This window comes from Ctenopharyngodon idella, chromosome 7, assembly GCF_019924925.1.
Source record: "Ctenopharyngodon idella isolate HZGC_01 chromosome 7, HZGC01, whole genome shotgun sequence".
Lineage (NCBI taxonomy): Eukaryota > Metazoa > Chordata > Actinopteri > Cypriniformes > Xenocyprididae > Ctenopharyngodon > Ctenopharyngodon idella.
Window position 1 is genome coordinate 6,410,327 of NC_067226.1, and position 26,530 is coordinate 6,436,856.

Sequence of the window (26,530 nt, forward strand, 5' to 3'; positions counted from 1 at the left end):
TCTGCTAATGTAGACTTGACATAAAATAAACATACTGTTATGCATAACTCGTCTGTTTTCCTGCGAATGAGGATTTAGACCACAGCAACCATTATATTCCTGTATTCTAGTATTGTTTAATTTGTGAATTAAGACTAACATTAATGCAACTCAGCATATAAGCAGAAGACCAGTGGATAAACCACATGCTGCTAGAAGTAAAGTTAAATAGTAGTAAAATACAAGAGGAAGAGCTTAAATAACTAGCTCTGACCTGCACAACTGTACCTGACCTGATTTAATCATTATCACTATCTTTGACTATCATCATTAGCTCACTGAGTCCACTGAGTTTATGCATACATACGCCCTCCGTTTCTGCTAATCAGACTGTAGCTGTTCATCAGCCAACCATTCTATGAAACATGCTACACATGAGAAAACAATATAAAGCTGATTATCATTTTAAAAAATCATCATCATCAACATCATTATCATTGGGAAGAATTACTTTCACTATTGACATTTATAAGTGTACCTGTTTTGACTGATAGGGAATTAGTCAATAACTTTGCAACTACATGTCAACTAACTCTCATTAGAGTAGGCCTGTTAGTAGACTGTTAGGTTAGGGTAAGAGTAGAATAAGTTGACATGTACTTGAAAAGTGACTGACAATCAGTATAATGTCTGTAGGGGAAGCATCAAATAAAAAGTGCAGATATTAAACAGTCTACTCTAATGACTAGTTGACATGTAGGTGCAAAGTTATTTATAGTTAGCTGAATGTCTAAAGTGGACTATCGAAATAAAGTGTTACCCATACTTATTTGAAGCATCTGATCTAGTAGATAATAATCCAAATAAACTGGGTCTACTAACAGGAATGTAACTAGAGCAAGTGCAAATTACCATGTAGTGAGTTAAACTGGACATCCCTCTTCTCTGAATGACATTTAAAGACATGGTATTTGAGTAGTAATGTTATCAGCAATGGGTCAGCATGTGCCTTTTTGAACCATTTCTGACAAGACTTTTTCCCACCAATCGTAGCTTCTTATGTAACAACATGCAGCCAGTCAGGCTATCATTTGGCTGCAAAACTATAAAAGGTTTCAAAGTTCAAGCAGAGGAGTGCTAGCATCCTAACTTTTCCTCTGGGCTCAGTTCCATTTGAATATTTATTGATCCCTCCCGTTAGACAGTTTCAAGTTGCACAGTGCTCACCTTTCTTACCGGATAAAAAGAAAGGGAGGAAATATTTGGACTATCTGTCTGTGCTCCTGAAGTGGCCTAGACATGAAGACTCTTATTAAAATTGTGTCCATCTGCCTGATCATCTCACAACTGACTGATGGAAGGAAATTCCGGGGCAACAGAGCAGGTGAGGGTGAATTATGCTTATAGTTCTCCCACAAATGAAAATTCTGGAAATTTTTTCCATAAAATGATTTTTGTCAGTCCAATGATGTTTTGGACCACATTCACTTGGATTGCATGGGCAAAAACAGTTGAAACTTTCCTCAAAATATCTTTTGTGTTCTGCAGAAGAAAGTCACACACATACAACATATTGATGAATAAATGAGAATTAATATTTTTGGGTGATCTATCACTTGGATCTTCTGTGTAACTTTTTAACAATGAAGAATGTTTTCCCCCCTTTATTCACTGGGGTATTGTAACATGCACTATACATGTATGTTACAATGTTATGCAGAATGTGGCACACAATGAAGCTTAGGAAATATGCTTGCAGAAAATAAATCTAAATGGAAACAACAAAAACACCAGGACTTCTAGTCATTATTAAAAAAAAAGAAAAAAAAGTCCAGTGTGTGTGGAAATAAGCAGAAGGTGATACTGACAGTGCTTGAAGTGGGCCGATACACAGTATAGTGTACCCTCACTTTTTCTTGTGTACCAGTGTTGTGCCCGAATTCCGACCCCCTGCCAGTTAGGAGTAGGTGTGTGTGTGTGTGGAGGGGGGTTAGGATTATGGGTGGGGTTAAGATTAGGCAATCAGGTGGCAACTTCAATGAGGTGGGTAATAATTTGGCAGAGGGGGTCGAAATTCGGCACAACACCATTCCTATCGCGACACTGATGATAAAATGTGCAACCCTCTTGAATTTTATTGAGAATGTACCACTTTAAAACTCTATGGAGAAAGTCAAACATGATCTAAAACAGCCACATATATTAAAAAGACTGATGAAAATAGGGGAAAACATCCTGCAACCATATAATTTAGAAAGTTTTTTAAATTGTGTCCACTATACCACTCATGACCACTGTACTAGAATTTATCACATTCTATTGTATTTATTGTGGTAAATTTTGACTTGTTGTAGAATTTATAATAGATAATCTGTTAAGGGAAAAGATTTTCCACTAAAGATTTATATTACAACTGTGGCATGTTGTAGCTATAGTTTCTAAATATATAGGCTGCTGTTTTTCATAAATGCTATAGATAAAAAAAGAAGAAAAAAGTTAACATTGGCCTAATGAGGAGCCATCAATGGTCTTACCTGTAATTATATCCTTATCGTAACAAATGCTATAGTTAAAAAATTAAAAGAAATGTGTTACTTTTTCCAAGTAGTGGAATCAAGAGCTTTAAAGTCTGGATCTTAAATTATTGACTAAACAATTGGTTTTCCCCATGTGTAAAATGTGTTCTGCTAATAATGATTAATAGACATTCCAGATATTCCAAGAGATGATTGAAAATTACATTTTTCCACTTCAAGCACTGGCTATTCTTTAGAAAAAGTCAATGTCCGATATATATATATATATATATATATATATACAGTGCTCAGCGTAAATGAGTACACCCCCTTAGAAAAGTAACATTTTAAACAATATCTCAATGAACACAAAAACAATTTCCAAAATGTTGACAAGACTAAGTTTTATATAACATCTGTTTAACTTATAACATGAAAGTAAGGTTAATAATATAACTTAGAGAACAAAATTTTCAGTTTTACTCAAATTAGGGTGATGCAAAAATGAGTACACCCCACTGAAAGTCTCTGGAGCAAAGCTAAATTTTAGACTACAAATGTCTAATTTAACAAGAATTGAACCACAGGTGAGTCTAATTATTCATTACACAGGTGTCCAGCAGACAGTTCACTATAAAAGGGTGTTAAAACCCCTTCCCATTTCATGCTGTCAGCAATGGCACTACATGGAAGAGAAATGTCACAAGACCTAAGAAAGAAAATAATTTCTTTCCACCAGAAAGGTGAAGGCTACAAGAAGATCAGCAAAGCTTTACTTATCAGTCAGAATACTGTAGCAAAAGTGGTACAAAAATTTAAAAAAGATGGAACTGCAACCATCTCACAGAAACGTCCAGGTCGTCCACGGAAGTTAACAGCTCAACAGGAGCGTCTTCTGATGAGAAGGGTTGAAGAAAATCGGCATGCAAGTTCACTGCAGTTATCTAAAGAAGTAGAAAGCGAAACTGGGGTGACTATTTCCCGTGACACAATACTGCGTACACTGCAGAGGAATGGCACGCATGGGTGCCGTCCACGAAAGAAGCCTTTCCTAAAGCCCAGGCACAAAAAAGCCCGCCTAGAGTTTGCCAGGGCCCATGCTCACAAAGATGAAGACTACTGGGACTCTATACTCTGGAGTAATGAGACCAAGATAAATGTTTTTGGAACTGATGGCTTCAAAACTGTATGGCGTTGCAAAGGTGAGGAATACAAAGAAAAATGCATGGTGCCTGTGGTGGTGTCAGTGTCCTTATGTGGGGCTGCATGAGTGCTGCTGGTGTCGGGGAGCTGCATTTCATTGATGGCATCATGAATTCACAGATGTACTGCTCTGTACTGAAACAGAAGTTGCTACCATCACTGTGCCCCTGATCGTCGTGCACTTTTCCAACATGACAATGATCCTAAACACACATCTAAGGCCACTGTTGGATTTCTGAAGAAGAACAGGGTGGAAGTGATTCATTGGCTCCTGATCTGAACCCAATCGAACACCTATGGGGAATTCTGAAGAGACAAGTTGAGCATCACTCTCCATCCAGCATCCAGTCTCTAAAAGAGGTCATTCTTGAAGAATGGAAAAAGATGGATGTTGCAAAATGTCGCCAACTTGTTCATTCCATGCCTAGAAGACTTGGTGCTGTCATTAAAAATCATGGAGGCCACACAAAGTACAAGATGTAGTAGTATTTGTTGTGGGGTGTACTCATTTTTGCATCACCCTAATTTGAGTAAAACTGAAAAATGTGTCATCTAAGTTATATTATTAACCTTACTTTCATGTTATAAGTTAAACAGATGTTATATTAAACTTAGTCTTGTCAACATTTTGGAAATTGTTTTTGTGTTCATTGAGATATTGTTTAAAATATTACTTTTCAAACGGAGTGTACTCATTTACGTTGACCACTGTATATAGACTGAATTCAGGTTGATTGGGACCACATATATATATATGTGGGTCAAATAGTGGGAATCTAAGCCTGTGGTGTTTTTTTTTTACGGCACATGCATCAAAGATGGGGTAAACTCATGGGTAATATTCAGTTTCATGAACCATTCCATGTTACATATGTTGATGCAACTTAAAAATTTTATGCATATGAGGAATTCAACATGTGTCATATCCAACATATTCATTTAATCAGCAAGAGTTGTGGGTAAACACATTTTATTTGCCTTGACTTAAGCCCAAAAGATCAAGCTCAAAGTTCCCTATGGGATATAAACATGCTTCTCTCTAATTTTCACTTTTCACTTTCACATTTTAATTCAAGATCATTGCATTGCTGTTAATGCACAAATATTAACATTCCAGGATTATTGTACAACCTACAATGATGTAACTTTTATCAGTTTACAACAACAGTGATAAAATGTGACTTGCAGTATGTGTTTGGCAACTCTAACAGACACTGAGCCTGGAAAGGGGATGAAGACGTCCTATGAACCTAAATCAGTTTTCAGGCTCTACACTGATGGGGAATACATAGAGGATATGTGCAGAGTTGAGCTCTTCCAGCTTCACACACTGGACGCTTGTGGTTTCAATAGCAGCCATCCTCTGGCTATCATCATTCATGGCTGGTCGGTATGTTGAGTTCATTGATTTAATAGAAAAACAGATCAATAGTTTAAAAGTACAAAAGGTCACAAAGACCCTGGCATGCATTGCAAACAGCTAAGCAAAGTTATTTCATGTCTGATAAAGGTGAAATTGACTTACAAACAAAACTGGAGAGCAGCAGTTCTTTAAAAAAATCTAATCCTCCTCCCTGTGCCATAGGTGGACGGAATGATGGAGAAATGGATTTCCAGGTTGGCATCAGCACTAAAGAGCTCAGAGGGAAGCATCAATGTGGTGATTGCAGATTGGCTGACTCTGGCACACCAGCACTATCCTATAGCAGCTCAGAACACACGCATAGTGGGACAGGACATTGCCCATCTGCTGAGGTGGCTAGAGGTAAGGGTTACAGCTGTCCTTACATCATGGAACTGAAGGACTTTCACTAGGATGTTCAGGCAGACGGGTATATGCACTATCATTCAAAGGTTTGGGGTCAGTGAGGTTTTTTAATGTTTTTGAATTAAGTCTCTTATGTTCACCAAGGCTGAATTTATCTGATCAAAAATACAGTAAAAACAGTTATACTGTGAAATATTCTCAGTTTAAAGGGGTCATGAATTGAGAAATCAAATTTTCCTTGAGCTTTTGACATATAACAGGTCATCATACTACAAGAATATACTGTAAGTTTCAGAACTGAGAGCTTCCTTGTTAGTCCAAAAACAGTCTTTATTGAAACCAAGCGAGATTACAACTCGTTGTGGAATGTGCCTCTTTATTACGTCATAGATAGGTGAAAGACCACCTCTGCAGATGAAGAGATCAACACCTACTTCTACATTGTTACCACCGTAGCCCCGCCCACTGATTTGCGCATGACAAGTAGTAGGTAAATAACAGACGTGACGCTAACACTGGATCGAGCAACTAAGCGATAAACTTGCCACTAGCCACAAACTCAATATAATGCACTTTTCACAATTAGTAAACCTTGAGATCTGTAATAGTAAAAACATGCTAAAAGTTTTAGAGAGTTCCACATGTAATACTTAGCTATTTTCATATGCAAAGAAATGTCAGCCAATCACACAAGTCTCACAGCAGACACGCCCCTTAAAACAGAGCGTTCAAATCAGAGGGCTAAAATCAAGGAAGGAAAAATGCCTTTTATTTCTAAATTATGACAATTTTTTGATGTAAAAATCATACTAACATTATAAGTGCACCCCAGGAAATATTATAAAATAATAAAATAACAAAGTTCATGACCCCTTTTAAATAACAGTTTTGAATCTTTTGATATATTTAAAGTGTAATGTATTCCTGTGATGGCACAGGTGAATTTTCAGCATCATTACTCCAGTCTTCAGTGTCACATGATCCTTCAGAAATCATTCTAATATGCTGATTTGCTTCTCAAGAAACATTTCTTATTATTATCATTGTTGAAAACAGTTGTGCTGCCAAATATTGGTGTGGAAACTGTGATACTTTTTTTTTCAGGATTCTTTGATGGATAGAAAGTTCAAAAGAAATCATTTATTTGAAATAGAAATATTTTGTAACGTCACTTTTGATCTACACTCTTAAAAAAATAGAGGTTCTTTATCGTCCATGGAACCTTTCACCATTCTTTATAGTGGAAATGGTTCTTCAGATTATTAAAATGTTATTCACACTAACTAAAAAAACAAAAACAAAAAAACAAACAAACAAACAAACAAAAAAATGGTTCTTTTAAGAATTGTTCACCTTTTGTTCAATTCAATTCAATTCAGTTCAATTCACATTTATTTGTATAGCGCTTTTCACAATACATATCGTTTCAAAGCAGCTTTACAGAGAATGCATGTCATCATTACAATTTAGAGAATGCAGTTAGCTAATAATGTAATAATTTAGGCAATTGATTTACAATCACTGTTTGCAATTTAATTGAAGTTAGAGGCAAAGAGCTCCTGGAAAAATGAATTACATATTAGCAATAATTAGGATATATAGAAATTTGGGAATGTGCGTGTTGATCCAGATGTTGCGTCTTCTGAAGTCCTCGCAGGAGTTGGCGCCGTCTCTTCAAAAGTTTTGGTCATCTGAGGGCATCCCGAGGTAAAACGGAAAAGCAAATGGAGAATAATTAGCATAGCTGCTGTTCATAACATTAAGCAAAGATAGTCATGTGCAATTGATCTGATATGAGATTCATTATGTGAATGCTTGGCTAAAGAGATGCGTCTTTAATCTAGATTTAAACTGGGTGAGCGAGTCTGAGTCCCGAACATTATCAGGAAGGCTATTCCAGAGTTTAGGAGCCAAATGTGAAAACGCTCTCCCTCCTTTAGTGGACTTAGCTATCCTAGGTACAACCAGAAGTCCAGAGTATTGTGATCTTAAAGAGCGTGAAGGATTGTAGGGCGATAGAAGATCGGTTAAGTACACAGGAGCTAAACCATTTGTTCTTCAGAAACGTAAAATGCGCAAACTTCCTTTTGGAATCTTTATTTATTTATTTTTTATTTGTATTTAATGCATCCTTGCTGAATAAAATAATCAATTACTTAAAAAAAAAAAAAAAAAAAAAAAAAAACCTGACCCTAAACTTGAACAATAGTGTACACACACAGCTTTGTTTACCAACTGCAAAAAATTTATGAAAACACATTTACTACTTGACACTAATCTGTGAGTATCCATAACAGGATTTCAAACAATTTCCTTTGGGAAAAGTGCATTTGATTGGCTATAGCCTTGGCGCTCATATATCAGGATTTGCTGGGAGTAACCTAGCTGTGTCTGGGAAAACCTTGGGAAGAATAACTGGTGAGATATTCTTGTCAGTCTAAACAGTCCAATAAATGGTGTTATAAATAAAAACAAAAAAGGCATTAAATCTAAGATCTTAATTCTCAGCCAACACTTTGAGCATGACAAAAATTTGCATCAATTTCTGGTTAATGGTAAAATATTTAAAGTTTGTCTTGTTTGTGTATAGGTTTGGATCCTGCAGGTCCATTGTTTGAGGGAATGTCTCATACTGACAGACTCTCACCTGAGGATGCTAGGTTTGTGGATGCCATCCATACATTTACCCAACAGCGCATGGGACTCAGTGTGGGCATCAAACAGCCTGTTGCCCACTTTGACTTCTACCCTAATGGAGGATCATTTCAACCAGGGTGCCAGCTGCACGTGCAAAACATTTATTCACATTTAGCCCAGTACGGGATTATGGGTGAGCTGCTTGGATGAATAGATGGATGAATGGCTGGATGGATGGACAGAGAGAGGAAAGGGGCAGGTTCATCCTCAAATTAATACCATAAATGTCAGATTAGGATGAGATACAGTCAAAACATCCCATTAATGACTGTGAGAATTGCTAACTAATAAAGACAGCTTTCCAGATGAAAGGCATAGACAGATAAAAGCAGCTGTCATCCTCACAACTTAATTATTCCAAATCCCTTTTAGTTTTGCTCTCCTACTGAGATATGCCTCCAGGCAATTAAATATCCCTATGGGAAAAACTGAAGCAGAAAGACAGGCCTGAAATCCTTAATTTTAACAACTACATACTGATGAGTCAAACACACTGCACTAATGGACATGGGTGGGACAACTGTAACTGTAAAAAATTAATTGGAGACAGATAGTTATACATTACACGCTTCCTTTCAAAAGTCTGGGGTCAAAGATTTTTTATAATAAGTCTCTTATGCTAACCCAGCCTGAATTTATTTGATCAAAAATACAGTAAAACAGCAATATTGTGAAAATATTATTACTGTTATTAATATTATTATTACAAAATTACTGTTTTCTATTTTAAAATGTAATTTATTCCTGTGATGAAGCTGAAATCATGACTCCAGTCTTCAGTGTCACATGATCCTTCAGAAATCATTCTAATATGAAACATTTCTTATTATTATCAATGATGAAAACAGTTGCTGCTTAATATTTTGTGGATTCTTTGATGAATAGAACATTCTAAATGTCTTTACAGCCATTATTGATCAATTTAATGTGTCCTTGCTGAATAAAATTTCTAATATTCATCAAAAAAACTAAACTTTCGAACTGTAGTTTCTAGCAGTCACTGCTAATTCACTACAATGCACTGTATTATAACTGGACACAGCAGACCACACAAAAAGATGAGAATGAGAAGCTAAACGTCTGAGTGAATCTATGATTAATTGCTTGTTATTTAGCGCAAAAGTCTCATGTTATGTCCATCTAACTTCAGGATTTGAGCAGACTGTGAAGTGTGCCCATGAGCGCGCTGTGCATCTCTTCATTGACTCCCTGTTAAACAAAGACAAGCAGATTATGGCCTACAAGTGCAGCGACAACACAGCCTTCGATAAGGGCTACTGCCTGGACTGCAGAAAAAACCGCTGTAACACTTTGGGTTATGACATCAAGAAAGTCCGCACTGGAACAAGCAAGAGATTGTTCCTCAAAACCCGTTCACACATGCCATACAAATGTGAGTGAGCTATCACACCCAACAAAAAGCGTAAAACAGTCACTTCTTACTGTTATGTACGGTTCTTTACTGTTCTCCAAAAATAATTATTAATATCTTTTTCTTCTAAGATAAATTGTTCTTGTTTAAAGGGTTAATTCACCCAAAAATGAAGATTCTGTTATTAATTACTCACCCTCATGTCATTCAACACCCTTAAGACCTTCGTTCATCTTCAGAACACAAATTAAGATATTTTTGATGAAATCCGAGGGTATCTGATCCATACATAGGCAGCAACATCATTGCACCTTTTGACATCCAGAAAGGTAGTTAAAAACATGGTTAAAATAGTCAAAGTGACTACAGTGGTTCAACCTTAATGTTATGAAGCGATGAGAATACTTTTTGTGCGCAAAAACTAAACAAAAATAACGACTTTATTCAACTATTTGAACCGTTGTCATACCTAGTGAACTCAGTGCAGGCTTCCTTGTTTACGTCCGAATGCCGGCTCATTATTGGCCGGATCCTGTGTCAGCATCACATGCATGCGCCGTGCTGCTCACGTGTGCAGCTTCGGCCAATACGGAGTTAGTGTTTGGACGTAAACAAGAAAGCCTGCACTGAGTCAAAGACTATTGAATAACAACAAGACGCGTCACTCATAATATTTTGAATGGGGGAAAGTGCAACGCGCAATATGGCGGAATAAGTCCCGCCTTCTAAATAAGAGCCAATTGCCAATTGGTAAAGTCATTGCATCACTGCAGCGGCCGTTAGAAACTCCGGTTCCTATAGAAACAATCAGACGCGCGCTTCCTATAGAGACGCGCACTTTGAACCGCGCATGCGCATTAGTTTGATCCAGCCTGAAAAATAATTTTTTTTTGTCATGATTCGAGCGTTTAGAAACAAAATTTATAAGACAGTTGTTCGTCAGATTTTCTTGGTGATTTCAAATATGAAATTTAATTAAAAGCTTGGCAAACAGCTTTGGAGAATTTGATGTTTCCCCATTCAAAGAGATAGGAGCTGCAATTGTATGCCCGAGAGGCGTTTCAAAGATGGCCGCCGAGTGAAATGACTCATCTTAAAGGGACTTTGACTGAGTTCACTATGTATGACAGCAGTTCAAATTGTCGAATAAAGTCGATATTTTTGTTTTGTTTTTGCGCACAAAAAGTATTCTCGTCGCTTCATAATATTAAGGTTGAACCACTGTAGTCACGTTGACTATCTTAACCATGTTTTCAACCACCTTTCTGGACGTAAAAAGGTGCAATGATGTTGCTGCCTATGTGTGGATCAGAAACCCTCGGATTTCATCAAAAATATCTTAATTTGTGTTCTAAAGATGAACGAAGGTCTTGCGGGTGTGGAACGACATGAGGGTGAGTACTTAATGACAGAAATTTCATTTTTGAGTGAACTAACCCTTTAAGGATGTTTAGACATTTTACTGGAAAACAAGAAACAAGACAAAGTTACTGATTGAGAATAGGACTTTTAAGCAAATAATGTTTGTAATTAATTGTGTTTAACTGTTTTCCAGTTGTTCTTGGTAAAATATGATCAATGCTAATCTACCATCACTTTCCTTCCCCATCAGTGTTCCACTATCAGTTCAGGATCCAGTTCATCAACCAAACTGATAAGATCGACTCCACCCTCACAGTCTCTCTAACCGGGACACTGGGAGAAAGTGAAAATTTACCCATAACACTGTAAGTGTGCAATTTACATTGATATGAACACTTAGAACAGCTGAATCTAAATCATCTCATTAAAGTGTCAGTGAGCATCACCTTAATGAGCTTTGTAATGACTTTCTCACCATATGGATGCATTTGAGGTTTCAACCATTTAAAAACACTCTTTGCTGTTAACCATCACCTGCTATAAGCAAAATATAGCCTTTATGAAAAAAGTATCCCTTTGGTGGTGTGATAAATACAAGAATATATGGATAAATAAATGATATAAATAAATTCACAAGTACAGTTTATAACTATTGTTGTTTCATAAGTAAGAGTTCAAATTAATGTGACAGTAGCAGAAGCTCTCGATTTACCAGTAAGCTACAGATTCCCTAATGAAAGATTGCATGATAACATCTGGGATGAAGAATATCATTAATGTTTTATGTTCTGGGCTCTAAAAGCTCAAAGTAACATGCTCTGCTTCACGGGGAACTGCTGAATTTAGTGTTCATAGCACACAGAGAGCACTCATCAGTTCGCATGAATGAATGAAATACATGTGTGCTGGAAACATGAAATGCAGAACAGAAATGCAGTGGACTAAAATAGCATTTCGAACAAAAGCGTGCACACAATCGCTCTCATGCCGGCTAATATACAGTGCGTTTTCAGCAAACTGTGCTTGTTTATTATAGGAATCCAAAAACTGAATGAAACAATCACTCTCCTTAATTCTTCTTCCGTCTTTTTCAGAGTTGAGGAGATTTCAGGTAACAAGACCCTTACGTTCTCATCACTCTGGATACTGATATAGGTGACCTGATGATAATGCGCTTTACCTGGGAGGGAAGCCCTATGTGGGCTAACATGTGGAGCACGGTTAAGACCATGATACCTTGGGGCAAAAGTAGCAGAGGACCACAGCTCACTGTAGGGAAGATTACAGTGAAATCTGGAGAGACCCAGAAGAAGTAAGTGTGAGAGGAGACAGATAACATTTAGCCAACACAGACTGTGGGATTGTTAAAAGCAGATCACTGTTAGATTGATAAGAAATTAATTGTGCGGTCACATATTCTGACTATAGAGATTAAAAGCTTGGATTCAGCATTTGATGATCTAACATTTTTAATGCCCCAGGTTTTATACAAATGGACAGAATGAACAGTTAAAAAAAAAAAAAAAGATGAGAGGAAAAAGTTATGCAATACACCAGAGGCATAATATATGTGTGCAGATAAGACAGTATCTTAGCTTGGTGTCTGACACTGAAGTAGAGAAATACTGAAAAAAAAAAAAAAGAATTAATTTTTAAAGCATACACCAAAAAGGTTCTGTTTTTGAAAACATTTTCATGTTTAGTTGTTCTAGCGACCTCTAGTGTTCAGATAGGGCTTTTAAAACAGCAAAGCATACCAAGACTGGAGCTCATAACAGTCCTTTTCTCTTCAGAACTACGTTTTGCGCACAGACAGATGACAGCATGTATATTGGGCCGTCGCAGGAGAAGGTGTTCGTGCGCTGTGAAAAGAAACGCGAGAAGCCGCAGCAGCGGATCATGATGAAGCACGGCTAAAGCAGACTCACCTCACATCCGGACTTACGGATTTCCTGTAATATATTCATGTTTTAACTTGTATTTTTTAAGAGAAATTAATGGCAAAATGTATACGGATGTTTGATGTTAAACATGGATAAGCGTGTATCAGATATTTACATTTCTCTCATGCTAACCTGAATGCTACCACACACCCTCTCGCTCTCGATCCAAAATCCTGCCATCAAATGTCAACAAACAAAGAGCGTTTTTTATTGGCTGGAAAAGCACCCGCGCTCTCTCTATTTTGCTTCGTTCAGATTATTTTAAAGGGTTAGTTCAACCAAAAATGAAAATTTCTGTCATTAATTGCTCACCCTCATGTTGTTCCACACCCGTAAGACCTTCGTTCGTCTTCAGAACACAAATTACGATTTTTCATAAAATCCGATGGCTCAGTGAGGCCTGCATTGCCAGCAAGACAATTAACACTTACAATGCCCAGAAAGCCACTAAAAACATATTTAAAACAGTTCATGTGACTACAGTGGTTTAACCTTAATGTTATGTAGCGACCAGAATACTTTTTGTGCGCCAAAAATAAACAAACAAAATAACGACTTTATGACCATATCTAGTGATGGGCGATTTCAAAACACTGCTTCATGAAGCTTTCAAGCTTTCCGAATCTTTTGTTTCAAATCAGTGGTTCGGAGATTGTATCAAACTGCCAAAGTCATGCCCCCCAGTGGTGAACCATTGAAATTTCGAAACACTAATCACATAACGAAGCTTCAATTACTGAAATCATGTGACTTTCGTGCTCCGTCCGAACCACTGATTCGAAACAAAAGATTTGTAAAGCTTCAAAGCTTCATGATGAAGCAGTGTTTTGAAGTCGCCCATCACTAGATATTGTCATAAAGTCGTTATTTTGTTATGGAGAGACTCTCAGACTTCATCAAAAAATATCTTAATTTGTGTTCCGTCTTACGGTCTTATGGGTGTGGAACGACATGAGGGTGAGTAATTAATGACAGAATTTTCATTTTTGGGCGAACTAACCCTTTAAGAGCCTATGGTGTTGCCAAGTTCGTGGTTTTCCTGTGAAAAAGGGCTACTTTTACATTTATTTTGATTAGCAGTTGGGCAGGTTTTGTTGTGCAGACCTGGCAACCCTGAATTTGACCCATGAGTAATAGCAACAACAGCAAAAGTGTAACAACTTACTTGGTACCTGATATAGCACTTGAACATGGATAAGAGCTGATGTCTCTGTCTTTTTTTAAATTTAATTTCCCAACTATTTGAATCAGGTGGCTCCTTGGGCTTGGTGGCATTATAGGATTGGATATACATTTTTGACTGACTCTTATCAGTCTCCCCACACCAGAGTGAACATTGTCCCATTTCATATAATTTATAAAAGTCAGGATTCCTTTAAGGATATATGATGGCCTTGAGTTTCTGCCGCAACTACATTCTTTAACTTAAAGAAAACATCGTCTGTGCATTTGTGTGCTGTAGGTATCTTCAGTGTAAACAGCCTGTAATAAAATATGTTAAAGTTTAATATGTTTGTTTTCAATTGTCTGAATATGTATGAATGAATTGTTCATAAAACCCCCTCATGATAACACACCATAAAAAATAGGAAAGTTACATCAGGTGCATCATGCACGTTTATTTATTTTGGTACGGGATGAAACATGACCACAGGACAGCTGTTTATTTAGAGTGAAAAGTACCCTGGTTCAAATCCTAACCTAACACTGGGGAAGATTTATCCACTTTCAAGTCATTTGTATGGCATTACGATATAGATGCTTTCTTCTAGTTATCATACATCCTGAAATACTTTTAGCCATATTAGGTTTTTTAAGCTAAAACTCAATTCAAATTTAACGATAGTGGATGACGTGTGACTGTAATGGCTTGTTGAAGACTTCATCAGCTGTTCTTTTGAAATATATTTTTATACACAAACCAATTTAAAAACCATGAACTAGTGCAGATTTGCAGAGAATACAGGCAATTAATATGGTTTACTTCAACACATGAATATATATTACCAGATAGTGAAAGAAGCTTCTGATCAAGACTATTTTATTAATGCATTTCAAGTACTTTAAAAATTACATTTTGTTGCACAATACTTTTTGCAAAGTACTTAGTAAAAATTTTCAAAAGTGAGCGCAAAAAGAAGAAAGAGAGAGAGAAAAAAAACTACAAATGAAGCAAAAAAAAAAAAAGAAAAGATACTGTATAAAACACAGCGGACATTAAAATGAAACAGTAGTATTAGACATTTTCTCCATCTTGTTTTTCATATTCTGTCCACACACCATGCTTACATATCAGTGCACATTATTTATAAACTTAAAGCAAGACAAGCAAAAAATTATATATTTTAAAAAAAACAAAAAAACAAATTAAATTCTAGGCCAAATCCCCTTTTAAATTCAACCAAACCCATTTACCACAGAACAACACAGAAATGTATTAATTACTTTGAAACCAATTGCAGTCAGAGCAGTTAAGTCAAGCTCACTAAAAACCCCTTTCCCATTAACATTTAAAGAGACATACAGAAACACGATGATGATTTAGATCTAAAGGAGGACTGATAGCCAGGAATGCTCATCTCCATGAAACAAGCAAATCATCCATATTTTAAATGCATGCCCTTTAAGGATGCAAGGTTATTTGAGAAGACAGACTTTAGAAACATTGAACTCTCAGTCACACTAATAGGATCCCATTCAACAAACTGAAACAAACTGTTGAGATTTACACACAAACAGACAAAAACCTTTGAAAAAGACATTTGTAATGCATGATTTGTTTGTAACCCTCTGTCTTTGCAAGAGTCGCACACAAAAGATAATCAAAAGCACATTTAGAGAGAATGGAAGAATTTCTTAAAAAAAAAAAAAAAGATGTTGGACTGCAGTGTCAATGGTGTTATTGTGTTGAAAATAATTAGCAGGGCTGGTTTAAATACACTATAGGCAACACAAGGCATATATATCGATTATATAGGCTGCTAGTCTGGATCTTTTCCTTTTCAGCTAATGACTGAAAATTGATAAAAGTTTCTTTGTATAAATATTGATTGGTGTGTAAAAACACTCTAAAGGCTCCACAGCTTGCTTCTATCATCCTTTCACTAATGTACACCACTGAGATTTACTCATGTGTGTAACTGTCCACACTTTCATCTTATTGCAAAAGAAAAACCTTGTATTGTATGTATTAAAAAACCAAATCTTTCCTGATGTTGCTGTGCTTATATTCTCGAGTCTGTCTTGTCTTCTGTGTACAATATAATTCACTGTGTATCAGAAGGATCATTTTGTTACTGGATGAACATAAAATAACAGTGACTCTCAGCAGATCAGGACACTTACAATCTTTGTTTAAACATCCTCCCTCTCATTACCTCCCTCGCCCACGTGGAATGAAGAACTGCAGTTCTTTAGTGGTTATCAACTGGAGGGAAAAAAGCAACTGAAGCAGGTGAAAGTGCTTTGCTCAAATGCGTACGTCACTTTCAGCAAAGTAAATCTGGTAAACTCCACCAATAGAAACTCTCTGTGCTGTTATTTCTTATTAAATCCTGAGTGTCAATTAAACATCTTTAATTATCACTCTCCAACAGAATAAAAATGACAAGACTGAAAAAAACCAAATGTATTTTGTGATTTCTGTACAATTGCACGCAGGAAACAATGAGAAAGCTTCAGAAATAAAAGCTTTTTAATCCTTTGCTTGCATTTTAAAAACATCTTAATTATACATTGGAAAAGGAGTCTCTTTAGGAGTCTCTCTCAGCCATCAATGAATGGTAGAAAAATCTGAGACTTCCCATCATGCTCATCTCCACAGGAGGGTGGCAATTCCAAAAAATAATGATAAAAAAAAAAAGATAAAAAAAGGGGGGAAACTTTAGTGGAGAGAACAATGGTTTTAATAACTTGATAAAGAAAATGAAAAGCAGAAAAAAATAAAGAACAAAAATCATTGATTCTGTCCTCTTGCTCATCACTGGCTTTTGATTTTTTTCTCTGAGCTATGCAACAAAAGCTTTGCTGGTTCCCGGAGCTGTGGTTTCTTACTCTTTAAACTGTTGTTTTCTTAAGCATAGTCCTTTGAAGTCCATTTTATTTTTGCTAGTTTCTGAGTTTGTAGTTGGGGCTCATTGATTGATTCAGGTAACTCTTTGGAGTGAAGTGTTTCCCACTGTAGGCACTAGGAAGAACCAAGGCAATGAGAAGGCTTATTCAGCGTCGCATCTGGCCCATCTGGTAGTTCTCTCTCTGTTGGCGTTGGCGCTGTGGCTGAGTCTGTGCAGCTTGATGCTGGGGTCTACTTCTCCTGAGTGTGCCTAGAGAAAAACACACAAAGGTATGATTAATCACCCTACCTGCAGGGGTTAAATTGGGATTTTGGAGGTAGGGGAACTCTTAAACACCGGTGACGTGACCTTGTCTACCAGAGTCCATCACTATAATAAAACCTTAAATGTGTTTCTCCGGCTAGAGTAGAGTAAAAATATGTCTGCAATAATTCTGCAGTTTTTCTATTAAAGAATGGATGTGGGAGTTTTGTTTGTGTGATCTTTTAAAGTTGTAGTCTGGATTAAAACTCCATCTTAAGCTCAAAGTATACTTCGGGTTTTATGCATAGAGTACGCATAATGTGAATTTTTAACTTCAGCATAGTATGTGGCTATGTGCCTTTTTTTGGACTAGTTTGTCCACTGTATTACAGCCGATGAGACAGAACAACATCAAACAACCGAAGACGGCAGTGTTGATGAACGCTTGTGTGAGGGGATTAAGAGATACCCACAACTCTAGTTTAAAGTACCAAGACGTTTTTACTAGTCATAGCTTCTGAAAGAATGGAAGAAATAGCGCAGACACTGAACAAGGATGAAACTTTCTAGAATACATGTGTTGAGTGTGTGTTCGTGCAATGGAGTATACTTTGAAATGGAGTATACTTTGAAATGGAGTATACTTTGAAAGTCTATGCGTTCAGCTGTAGTACTTGGTAGAGGATCAGAGAGAGGTCATTTCAATCACTTCTGGTGAGACACTCTGCTATTAACTGAAAAGCATTTAATTTGAGAAAAATCAGTTCTTTCTTGGAAGAGAAAGACTGAATTTTAAATGCATGTATCTGCTAAAAGTAGTATATACAGTAGTATATATTTGAGCAGCTACTATGCTATTTTAAAGGCTCCTAATTTTGTTTTGAAGGTCTCCTACAATGGGTTTACATGCATCCAAGGTCAAAAAACACTTTATATTTCTCATAGTATACATTGCAGCATCACCTCTTTTCTCACAATGTCGAAACAGTTCGATAAAGGATTGGGTCTCTCTAAATCCCTCCTTTCTGAGAGCCTACTCTGCTCTGATTGTCCAGATGGCCCAGTCTGTTGTGATTGGTCTACCGCTTGCAGCGCGTGTTGGAATATTTGAATTTCAGCTCTGGAAGTTTCCTCAGAATTTTTATCCACAGTGATATGAACAGTAACGATGGCGTCGGTTTTACCATATCAATTCGAGCCTGAGTCCTCATCCTTTGGAAGTACATGACTAGCAGATTTGCATTACAGTGTTTGAGGGCAGGTCAAAGTAGACGTTGTTCGCAAGCAGCAAATTTAGACCACAGGCTGGAATTACGCAAATTTGTTACAAACCTTCGCAAGTTCAAGAAGGAAGAAAGACTGGAATTACTGACGACTCTTTTCAGGCAGTTCAGAATTGGTTCTTTTTTTTTTTTGGGAGACAATAGCTCCATTTACCGCGCACTTTGATCTTTGAAACTTTGCAGACCTTTTACATTCACAAACAGCTATATTACACACTGCATGAAAGTAATATCCGAAAAAGCATAATAGGGGCAGTTTAGAAGAGTGAAACAGTCTGTGAAAGATGTTCTGACCCTGTCCTGTATTTGATCTGGCTGAGTTAGAGTTATGACCTTCTTATATACAGATCACCACTGCATCCACCGATGTGCATGAAAGGGGAATTGGTGGATGGCTGTAGTTTTTGGGCATCTGGGACATATTCCTGGTTGTAGTTTGGTAGGAGAAAGGTACGTTACCTGGCAGTGGTTTGGGCGGGGGTAATTTAGGGTTGCTGCTAGGTGTGTGCACACTGCAGATCTTGATAAATCCAGCCATCAGCATGATGAGAGCAATGCCCATTAAGAGAACTGCCCACCAGTGTGACTAAAAAACACAAATATTCAACATGAGATCAACACTGAAAGAGACAAATAATACTGGACAGCGAAATATCACTTCTCATGTCATTTATAGTGATTAAACCCACAAACAAATGAAGGGAACAAGAGTATTTAGGGATTACATAATTGAGACACTTGCCACTATCCACTGTGCGATGCTTGTATAAAGCTCAGGGTTAAAGATGGCCTTCTTAAGCCTTGCCAGAGGGCCATCAGCATCCACCAGCCTACACCTCATAAAGACATCACAGTAGCCTTTGAAGTCATTACAAGGAGAGCCAGGCTGTAACGTGATGACCTTTCTTTCAAAGTACTTAGCCCATCTATCTGAGCTAGTGCTGCTGCAAGTGCTGGGCTGACCTACAAAGACAAAAAGAGAGAATCTGTGCAATTACTTTTGGAGGAAATTGTTCAAAAAAGTTTTAATGACAATGTTAAAAAAAAAAAGCTACGCTAGGTGCTGGATATTTGTTTGGTTCTGGACTGCATTTTTGAGAAAGCTGTCAGTGATGGCATGCGTTTCTCACCCTTCTCCATACAGCACACATGACACAGCTCTGTTTCGTCTTTCCCCTCCTCAGTGATACAAGTGCAAACTTCTAGATGATGCTTCTGACAGATTGAGCCAGAGCAACCCTAAAAGAGAAAGAAATTCAGACAAAATGTCCTCAAAACAAAGACACATATTACACACACAAATGCACATATACAGAGACTGTAAGAAATATTAAATGCTTTGAAGTCTTCATGTGTATTAGCACTGAAACAAAGGATTTCATAGGATTTTTTAATTTTTTATAAACATAAAAATATTCTTTAATGCCAAGGTGAAAACAAATTGGTCAAACTGTATTTCAGTTATTAAACCCAAAATCTGTTTTCATTTAATTCTTGTCTTTTTAGAGCATTGTCAGTGATTCAGTGCTGTAAACAACAAAACATTAACATCCAAAGGGGTTAAATCCTTCTACAGGTACTGTGCAAAACGAGCACAGAGGTCATGATGCAGAACTTACCCCATTAATGCAGACTTGGGTATTTGAGTGGCAAGATGTCAAGTTTGCTTTGGGCGTTGAGGTGGGGCATTGGGCGGTGTTTCCATTGCACTTGCCCGCAAGAGCACATTCAGATTCTTCCCTACACTTCACATCATTGCTCTTAAAGGCACACTGCGATGTGCAGCATGGACCCTGACTGGGACTGCAAGAGAAAAGTTGAGAAATTAATGCTTTATTGCACTTAATGAAAAATGTTTATAAAAAAAAAAAATGACAGCTAATGATACAGTATAGTTAATGCAACCTTAACCTCTGGTGTTACGTAATGCAAGTCAAGACCAGAGGTTATAGTAAAGGTGTTGCAAAAAAGACATTTCAGATAAATTACAGTCTATATGACACTTTAAAGAACTTCTGTTAAGCAAAAACTGATCTAAGGATAAAAGATGAAGAGAATCTCTTCAGTTTTAGTAATTATAGTACTTAAACATTTCAGTTAACTGCCAAGGCAACATTACTAATTTTTCATCTAATATTTATATTTTATATTATTTCAGGTTTATTTCAATTAACAAAAAATTATTTTTAATAGTTTTAGTTTAAAATAAGAATAACAACACTGGTTATAGCAGACTGTTAAGGTTCTTCTTACTCACCTGCATAGAGCGTTTGGCCTTAGTTTACACTTCAGCTCATCTTTCGAATTGGCATCATAGCAGCATGTGTCCTTGCATTGATCGCTATAGCCACAGTCACACTGTTCATTAGCCTCAACCATACCATTACCACAGATGGGCTGTCCAGATTCTGGAAAAGAACAAGACAGTAAGAGAGAGAGAAAGGGAGACAGAAAAAATAAGTATTTGTTTTATTATTGTCGCATAATTATGACTTCGATGTAAGGTTGCTACAGAACAGCACCATGAGCTCATTACAGTGACAATCCTACTAGAGCAATCTCAGTTTGAGTGCCTCATTTGAGTATATCACCGTGATATCTCATGGCTCACTCATGGTTACCAGCCCTGAGCCTTAAACACTACCATGCACCATTTTTTTGTAGGAGGTTAAAATCTCACCGACAAAGCAGGAGGATCTCTTCTTATCCAGCACCTGGCTGATGTTGCGAATGCTGCAGATAGAGAACTTGTTGTTGTTGGACTTGTCTCCTGATGTGGCTCTGGCATACATGATGTAGTTGCCTTTTTCTTTCTGGTCCTGAACCTTAGCTTCTCCTGGAGTGCAATCAATTCCTGAGTCATGCTGGAAGACAGAGAAAGAGAGACAAGCATAATCAGCAACAAACACACAAACACACTTCAAATATTCATTATCCCTGCAGTGCTTGCCACTGAAGCCAAGAAGAGTTGGAACTGGAAACTTGGTCAGTACAAGAATGAAAAATAAATACTAAGGTTGCTTTTGGAAGTGTTACTAAGGCCAGCAGGGGGTGCTCACCCTGCAATCTGTCGAGGCCCTCTTGCAACATAACGGGGATGGGACAATATACTGTAAAAAAAGATGCTAAAATGAAGTCTTGATTCTGTGTGATCATAAAAAAATCTCAGGGTGCTCCTTGAAAAGAGTATGCTTGTATCTCTTTTATCATTAAAACGCCAAATCCTCCAATTTTGGCATTGTAATATTCCCCATGTACACAGGTTGGCATCCTATTTCTGCTGAAAACCTGAAAAGCTGGTCTTCAGCTGGTCTGATTGGTTTCCCAGCCTGGCCAAGCTGATATTTAGCTGGACAGCCTGACCAGACTGGGAGAGCAGCTAAAAACCAGAAAACCAGGTTTAGGTTGGTTTGAGTTTTTTTTTTTTTTTTTCCATAAGTGATAGCTTCTATTGCTTCATTCAGGTACTGAAGATGCTGCACATTAGCGGCGGTAGCAAATATCCATTACTTTCACTTTAAAAAACTTTTGAGTGTGAGAAAAGTGCTTTATAAAGGTAACTAAATATCATTATTCTAAAAATATTCTCCTCACAGCTGAACTATATGTATTTGGCAGAAGCAAGAAACATCTTAATTGGCCTGCAGCTAATAAAAAACTAGACTGAAAATATCCAACACTATTTTTCAATGGGCCATGGGCCAGTTCTTGGCAATTGCTTACTGAAACGAGCTACAGAGGATTGAGCAAATACTAGGTCAGGATATTATAACAGTCTGGCTAGATCAATCTGACAGTTTAAAGGCCTCAAAGGCAGTACTGTAATGTGTGCTATGAATTTGTTCATAAAGGATTCAGCCGAGGGGTGTAGTCTACTGCTAATCTGTCTAGGATGCTGCACATGAAGTGAGAAGGACTCACCGGAGAGCCGAAGTTATGTCCGACCTCGTGAGCGAAGGTGATGTGGGAGACTTTAGGGGGAACGTGTGAAGCGTAGTTTTGCACTGTGATGATGCCGGTGTTCAGAGACTTCTTCTTTCCATCAGAGTACTGTTTATTCTTCTCACAGATCCCACCAGAGCTGCCTGAAACCACACATAAGAGAAGCATTAATTAAATAAAATTGAAATGAAATGATAAGTTAAAATAAATAAATAAAAGAAATTCAAAATAATATAAAAATATTTATAAATTTTTTTTGATAAATGATGATACCAGTATCCTCATCATCCTTAAGTGGTGAATTTGTTAAGGAACACGCTTTTGCTTTACTCATAAACATGAATAAATAATTTATACAAGCATCCCAAGACCATCAGACGTTCAAGTGAATGTAATTAAAGGGGGGGGGGTATCACACAGTTTCTGCCAATCTCATGTTAATCTTGAGTACGTATAGAGTAATAAAGTCTTGCTCCGAAAAGTCTATAGTTTTTTTCATATTTATAAAAGATAGATATGCTAAACCGAGTCTTTCCGAAAAAAAGCCGAGCTCCTGGAAGCATGTCTGCCGTCAGTGCCGTGGGCGGAGCTAAAGAGTCACGAGCGCGTGCAGAGATCGTCTGCTAGCTGCGACATCAATGTAAATAAAAAGGGAACAAAAACGTTCGTGTTGTTTACATTATATGCACTTGCACACCGATTGCCAACAAAACACAGACATTTGATGCAGCTTTACTCACCACCCGCGATCTGCAAATCCAGCGCCAAACTGACTTGTTTACAAAGTATTCGTCACCGAAATCCCGGGAACAAACATACACGCACAACTCCGTTGCTGCCCCGGAAAAACAATCTTCATCCACTGTTCCCTTAACGCTGGGTTCTTTGGGAAGCTGAAAAAGGAAATCTTTCCCCTCACAACCAAAAACACACTCCTTCGGTGACAGGAGCTGCGTCTCATTTCGGAGGCTGCGTCCTTCTGAGATCGCATTTGAAGGCTGAATTCTTAATCAAGGATGTCATATTTAAAAAAAAAGTAATAAAATTGACAGATATTCATGTGTAAAATACTGTAATTTCTTTCTTAAATGAGACTGCCTCGATGATGTATGCAGCCTTCAAAGGGTGCAGCCCTTGAATTGGGACACAGCCATTGTTGAAAAATCTCTCGGCTTCCGTATCCCGAACGAAGTGCGTTGATGGGCGTGCTCTTGCTCTTGCTCTGTGGTGTGTGTGTGTGTACGCTTACCAGGGAGAAGTGCCTATACAAGGAATTCCGCTCTCTTTTGACATCATATAGGCCATACTCGAAAAAAAACTCTCCGAAACCAGAAGTAGTGTATTTGGCACAGAAATACTCCGTCATATGTCCAACTCGTGTTTTGAAACTTTGGCCAAGTTAAGCATGAGAATGTATCTCTTTAACAGTGTAAATAAGTCAGAATAGCATTACACCCCCCCTTTAAAGTGGTAATTTTTGAAAGTCAAACTTCTATCCTAATATAAAATGCAGAGATAGCTATATTATAGCTATAGTATAAATACTGTGGCTCTGTCAACCTGCTGTTCTGTTTGTTTTATTATCACAACCATCCTGGCACAGCAACACTGGCTCAACCAATGGTGTGAGTTTGGGGATGAGACTTGGTGATCTGTTAGTCCAACCAATGGAAGATGGGGGGAAAGGTTTGCAAAATATTCTTTGGTGACACTGTTGTTTAAACTTGATTAAATAGTCAACGCTGAGAAGTGTAGAAATGAAGTGATCTCACTGTAGCTGTGGCTCAGATGCCCAAAAAGGCAGCAAACAGCACCAAATACAAACGACCAGTGTAGCATACTTAGACAGAGGGCAAAGACGTGCCACTAATACCTGTAAAAATGTTCTGTGGGAAAGTACTCCTACACACGTTCTGTTCAAATTTAGCTAAAGAAAACAGTGTAGTGGTTGAAGTAGTATAGTGTAGTGTAGTAATGCACGTGCTAGGTGGGCTACACATCTCACATTGAGAATCTTTATCCCAAGAGTTGAGAGTCACATATTTTTGAAATTTGTCATCTCAAGCCAATGTTTTTAATGACAAATACAACTATACAAAATACACTATAAGCATAGTTTAAAAGCATCAAATTGTAAGCATGTGTGAATTAATTTTCTGTTATGTTCCCTGAATAATGATATAAACACACATGCATACAAACATGTACGCTGACAAGTTTGTTCACTCAGCTGAGTGGTTCAGCAAGACAGCAATTGCTGTTGTTCCTGGTGATTAGCCGGTTTGAGATCAAAGCAGCAAACTTAAACAATGCTAATTTACCTTTGAGTGTGTTTACAATTTGAGTGTGTGTGTTTCCCCTCAAGAACAGTGTTAAAGTGTAGCGTTGTAGAAAGCTTTTTACTTTAAGTGCAAAGAAAAAGATTTAATTCTCCCTTTTTGTTGAATTACAGACCTTGAATTACAGTGATGTTCTCTGGGATATTTTATTTTCAAAGTGACACTGAAAAAAAAAAAAAACGTTATGTAGATATGAGCTTGATTTATGCTCAAAAATATCCGTATCGTGAACTAAAAACTTAAATATGCATAAGTATTCAGTGCCATCTGGTGCAAAAACTCAATTGCCCTAATGAGGACTCGACTGCCTTACAATAGTTTACGCATCTTAAGTCTTCAAGTCCTTTATACAAGGCAACAAAAATCAATACAAAACTTTGTAATAAATTAACCAGAAACTATGTGTTTATGCAACAAGCTGTGCATTTGTCTAATAGTGAGTGTCTGTGCAACAGGCAGAAAACTGAACTGAAGTGCTCAGAGTGATCTCACAATTTGAATGAGCCAAAGAGGTGAGAGGGATGCACACCTCCCTAGCAACATGAATACATGAATAGAAACGAACACAAGTTAAAGGTGAAGAAAAGAATCTCTCACTTTCAAGGTGTGCAACTTTGTGTTAAAGAAAGGCAAATATGTGAAAACACTAATAGGGTTTTTATCAAGCAGAGCTGAAAGGCAAGTTGTGTATAGCTTCAACTTCTCTTTACCTTGAGACTAATGCAGTTTAGATAACTACAAAAAAAAAAAAAAAAAAAATATATATATATATATATATATATCTCCCTAATTTTTTTTTTTTTTTTTTTTTAGCATTTTTAGTATTTCTTACAGTATTTAATTATTTTTTACAAATTATTTTACATGCAATTCATTATGATTATGATTAATTTGAATAATACTATTTATTTTTATTATATTATTTAATCAGTATTTCAAATGCAGATGTTCCCAAAGGACACATTTAAAGGGATAATTCACCCAAAAATGAAAATTCTGTCATCATTAAAAATATCTTCCTTTGTGTTCAGCAGAAGAAAGAAATTCATACAGGTTTGGAACAACCTGAGGGTGAGTAAATGATGTCAAAATTTTCATTTTTGGGTGAACTTTAACTAAATTCTGGGGACAATTAGTGCCCCAAAGTATAGCAGAGTAAACACGTGTACTTTCATTGATAGATTTATTGTCAGGCTGAGATGACATGACCAGTCCCGTATTCAAGCATTAGCATTGATACTCATCAACATTATGCCTGATTTGCAGGTCTTCAGCCCTGCCTCCTCTGCCTCATCTCCAAACATGCATGCTGATTAGCAGACACTAGCTCACTCACACACACAGAAAACCTCTCAGGCTATAAATTATACAGGAGACCCTGTATGTGCAGCTCCGATCATACCTGAAGGAGCCCCGACCCAGGCCAGACCCAAGACTCCATCATCAAAGTCTCTATCTGTGAAGACGTAGGCTAGGCAGTAGTCATCGTGATTCTGCTCCGAGTTGAGCTCTAGAAATTTCTCAACACCGATGTTGGCAAATCGGAAAGGGTTAGAATGATCCTTCTCATCACTGGTAGTGTTTATCTAAAATAGAAACACAAACAGACTTCAGTTTAATACAAAATTTGGGTATTTTTGTACAATCTACATGAGATCTAGGACGGATCTAACATTTTGTGTCCTCCTTTGTGTTTTTTCTTTATTTTTTTAATGTAAAAGTGTTAGATGGTTGTCGCATTCAAGAATGTTGCGTTAAAAAAATGTCAAGTTAAATTTTGCTTTTGTGCCTCAAAAAACCCACTTCTGTC

The 26,530-nt window shown here is 37.2% G+C and overlaps 2 protein-coding genes across 3 annotated transcripts in view; one reads left to right on the forward strand and one right to left on the reverse strand.

Moving 5' to 3' along the window:
- Positions 1–1,097: 1,097 nt before the first annotated feature.
- On the forward strand, positions 1,098–15,032 carry lipca (lipase, hepatic a). The gene is given in 10 exon segments (XM_051899087.1): positions 1,098–1,363; positions 4,910–5,088; positions 5,284–5,463; positions 7,764–7,884; positions 8,057–8,296; positions 9,314–9,556; positions 11,148–11,262; positions 11,992–12,026; positions 12,029–12,209; positions 12,691–15,032. Coding segments are annotated over 10 exon segments (1,503 nt in total). The 5' UTR covers positions 1,098–1,278; the 3' UTR covers positions 12,815–15,032.
- The window catches only part of adam10a (ADAM metallopeptidase domain 10a), a 71,331-nt gene continuing 59,665 nt past the window's right edge, over positions 14,865–26,530 (reverse strand). For both annotated transcript variants that reach the window (XM_051899085.1, XM_051899084.1), the window contains exons 8-16: positions 26,123–26,306; positions 22,361–22,524; positions 21,120–21,303; positions 20,697–20,847; positions 20,059–20,242; positions 19,570–19,678; positions 19,182–19,402; positions 18,899–19,025; positions 14,865–17,162 (exon numbers count right to left, since the gene is read on the reverse strand). In XM_051899085.1, the coding sequence (XP_051755045.1) occupies positions 17,059–17,162; positions 18,899–19,025; positions 19,182–19,402; positions 19,570–19,678; positions 20,059–20,242; positions 20,697–20,847; positions 21,120–21,303; positions 22,361–22,524; positions 26,123–26,306 (1,428 nt within the window). In that variant the 3' untranslated portion in view covers positions 14,865–17,058. The remainder of the gene's footprint in view (positions 17,163–18,898; positions 19,026–19,181; positions 19,403–19,569; positions 19,679–20,058; positions 20,243–20,696; positions 20,848–21,119; positions 21,304–22,360; positions 22,525–26,122; positions 26,307–26,530) is intronic.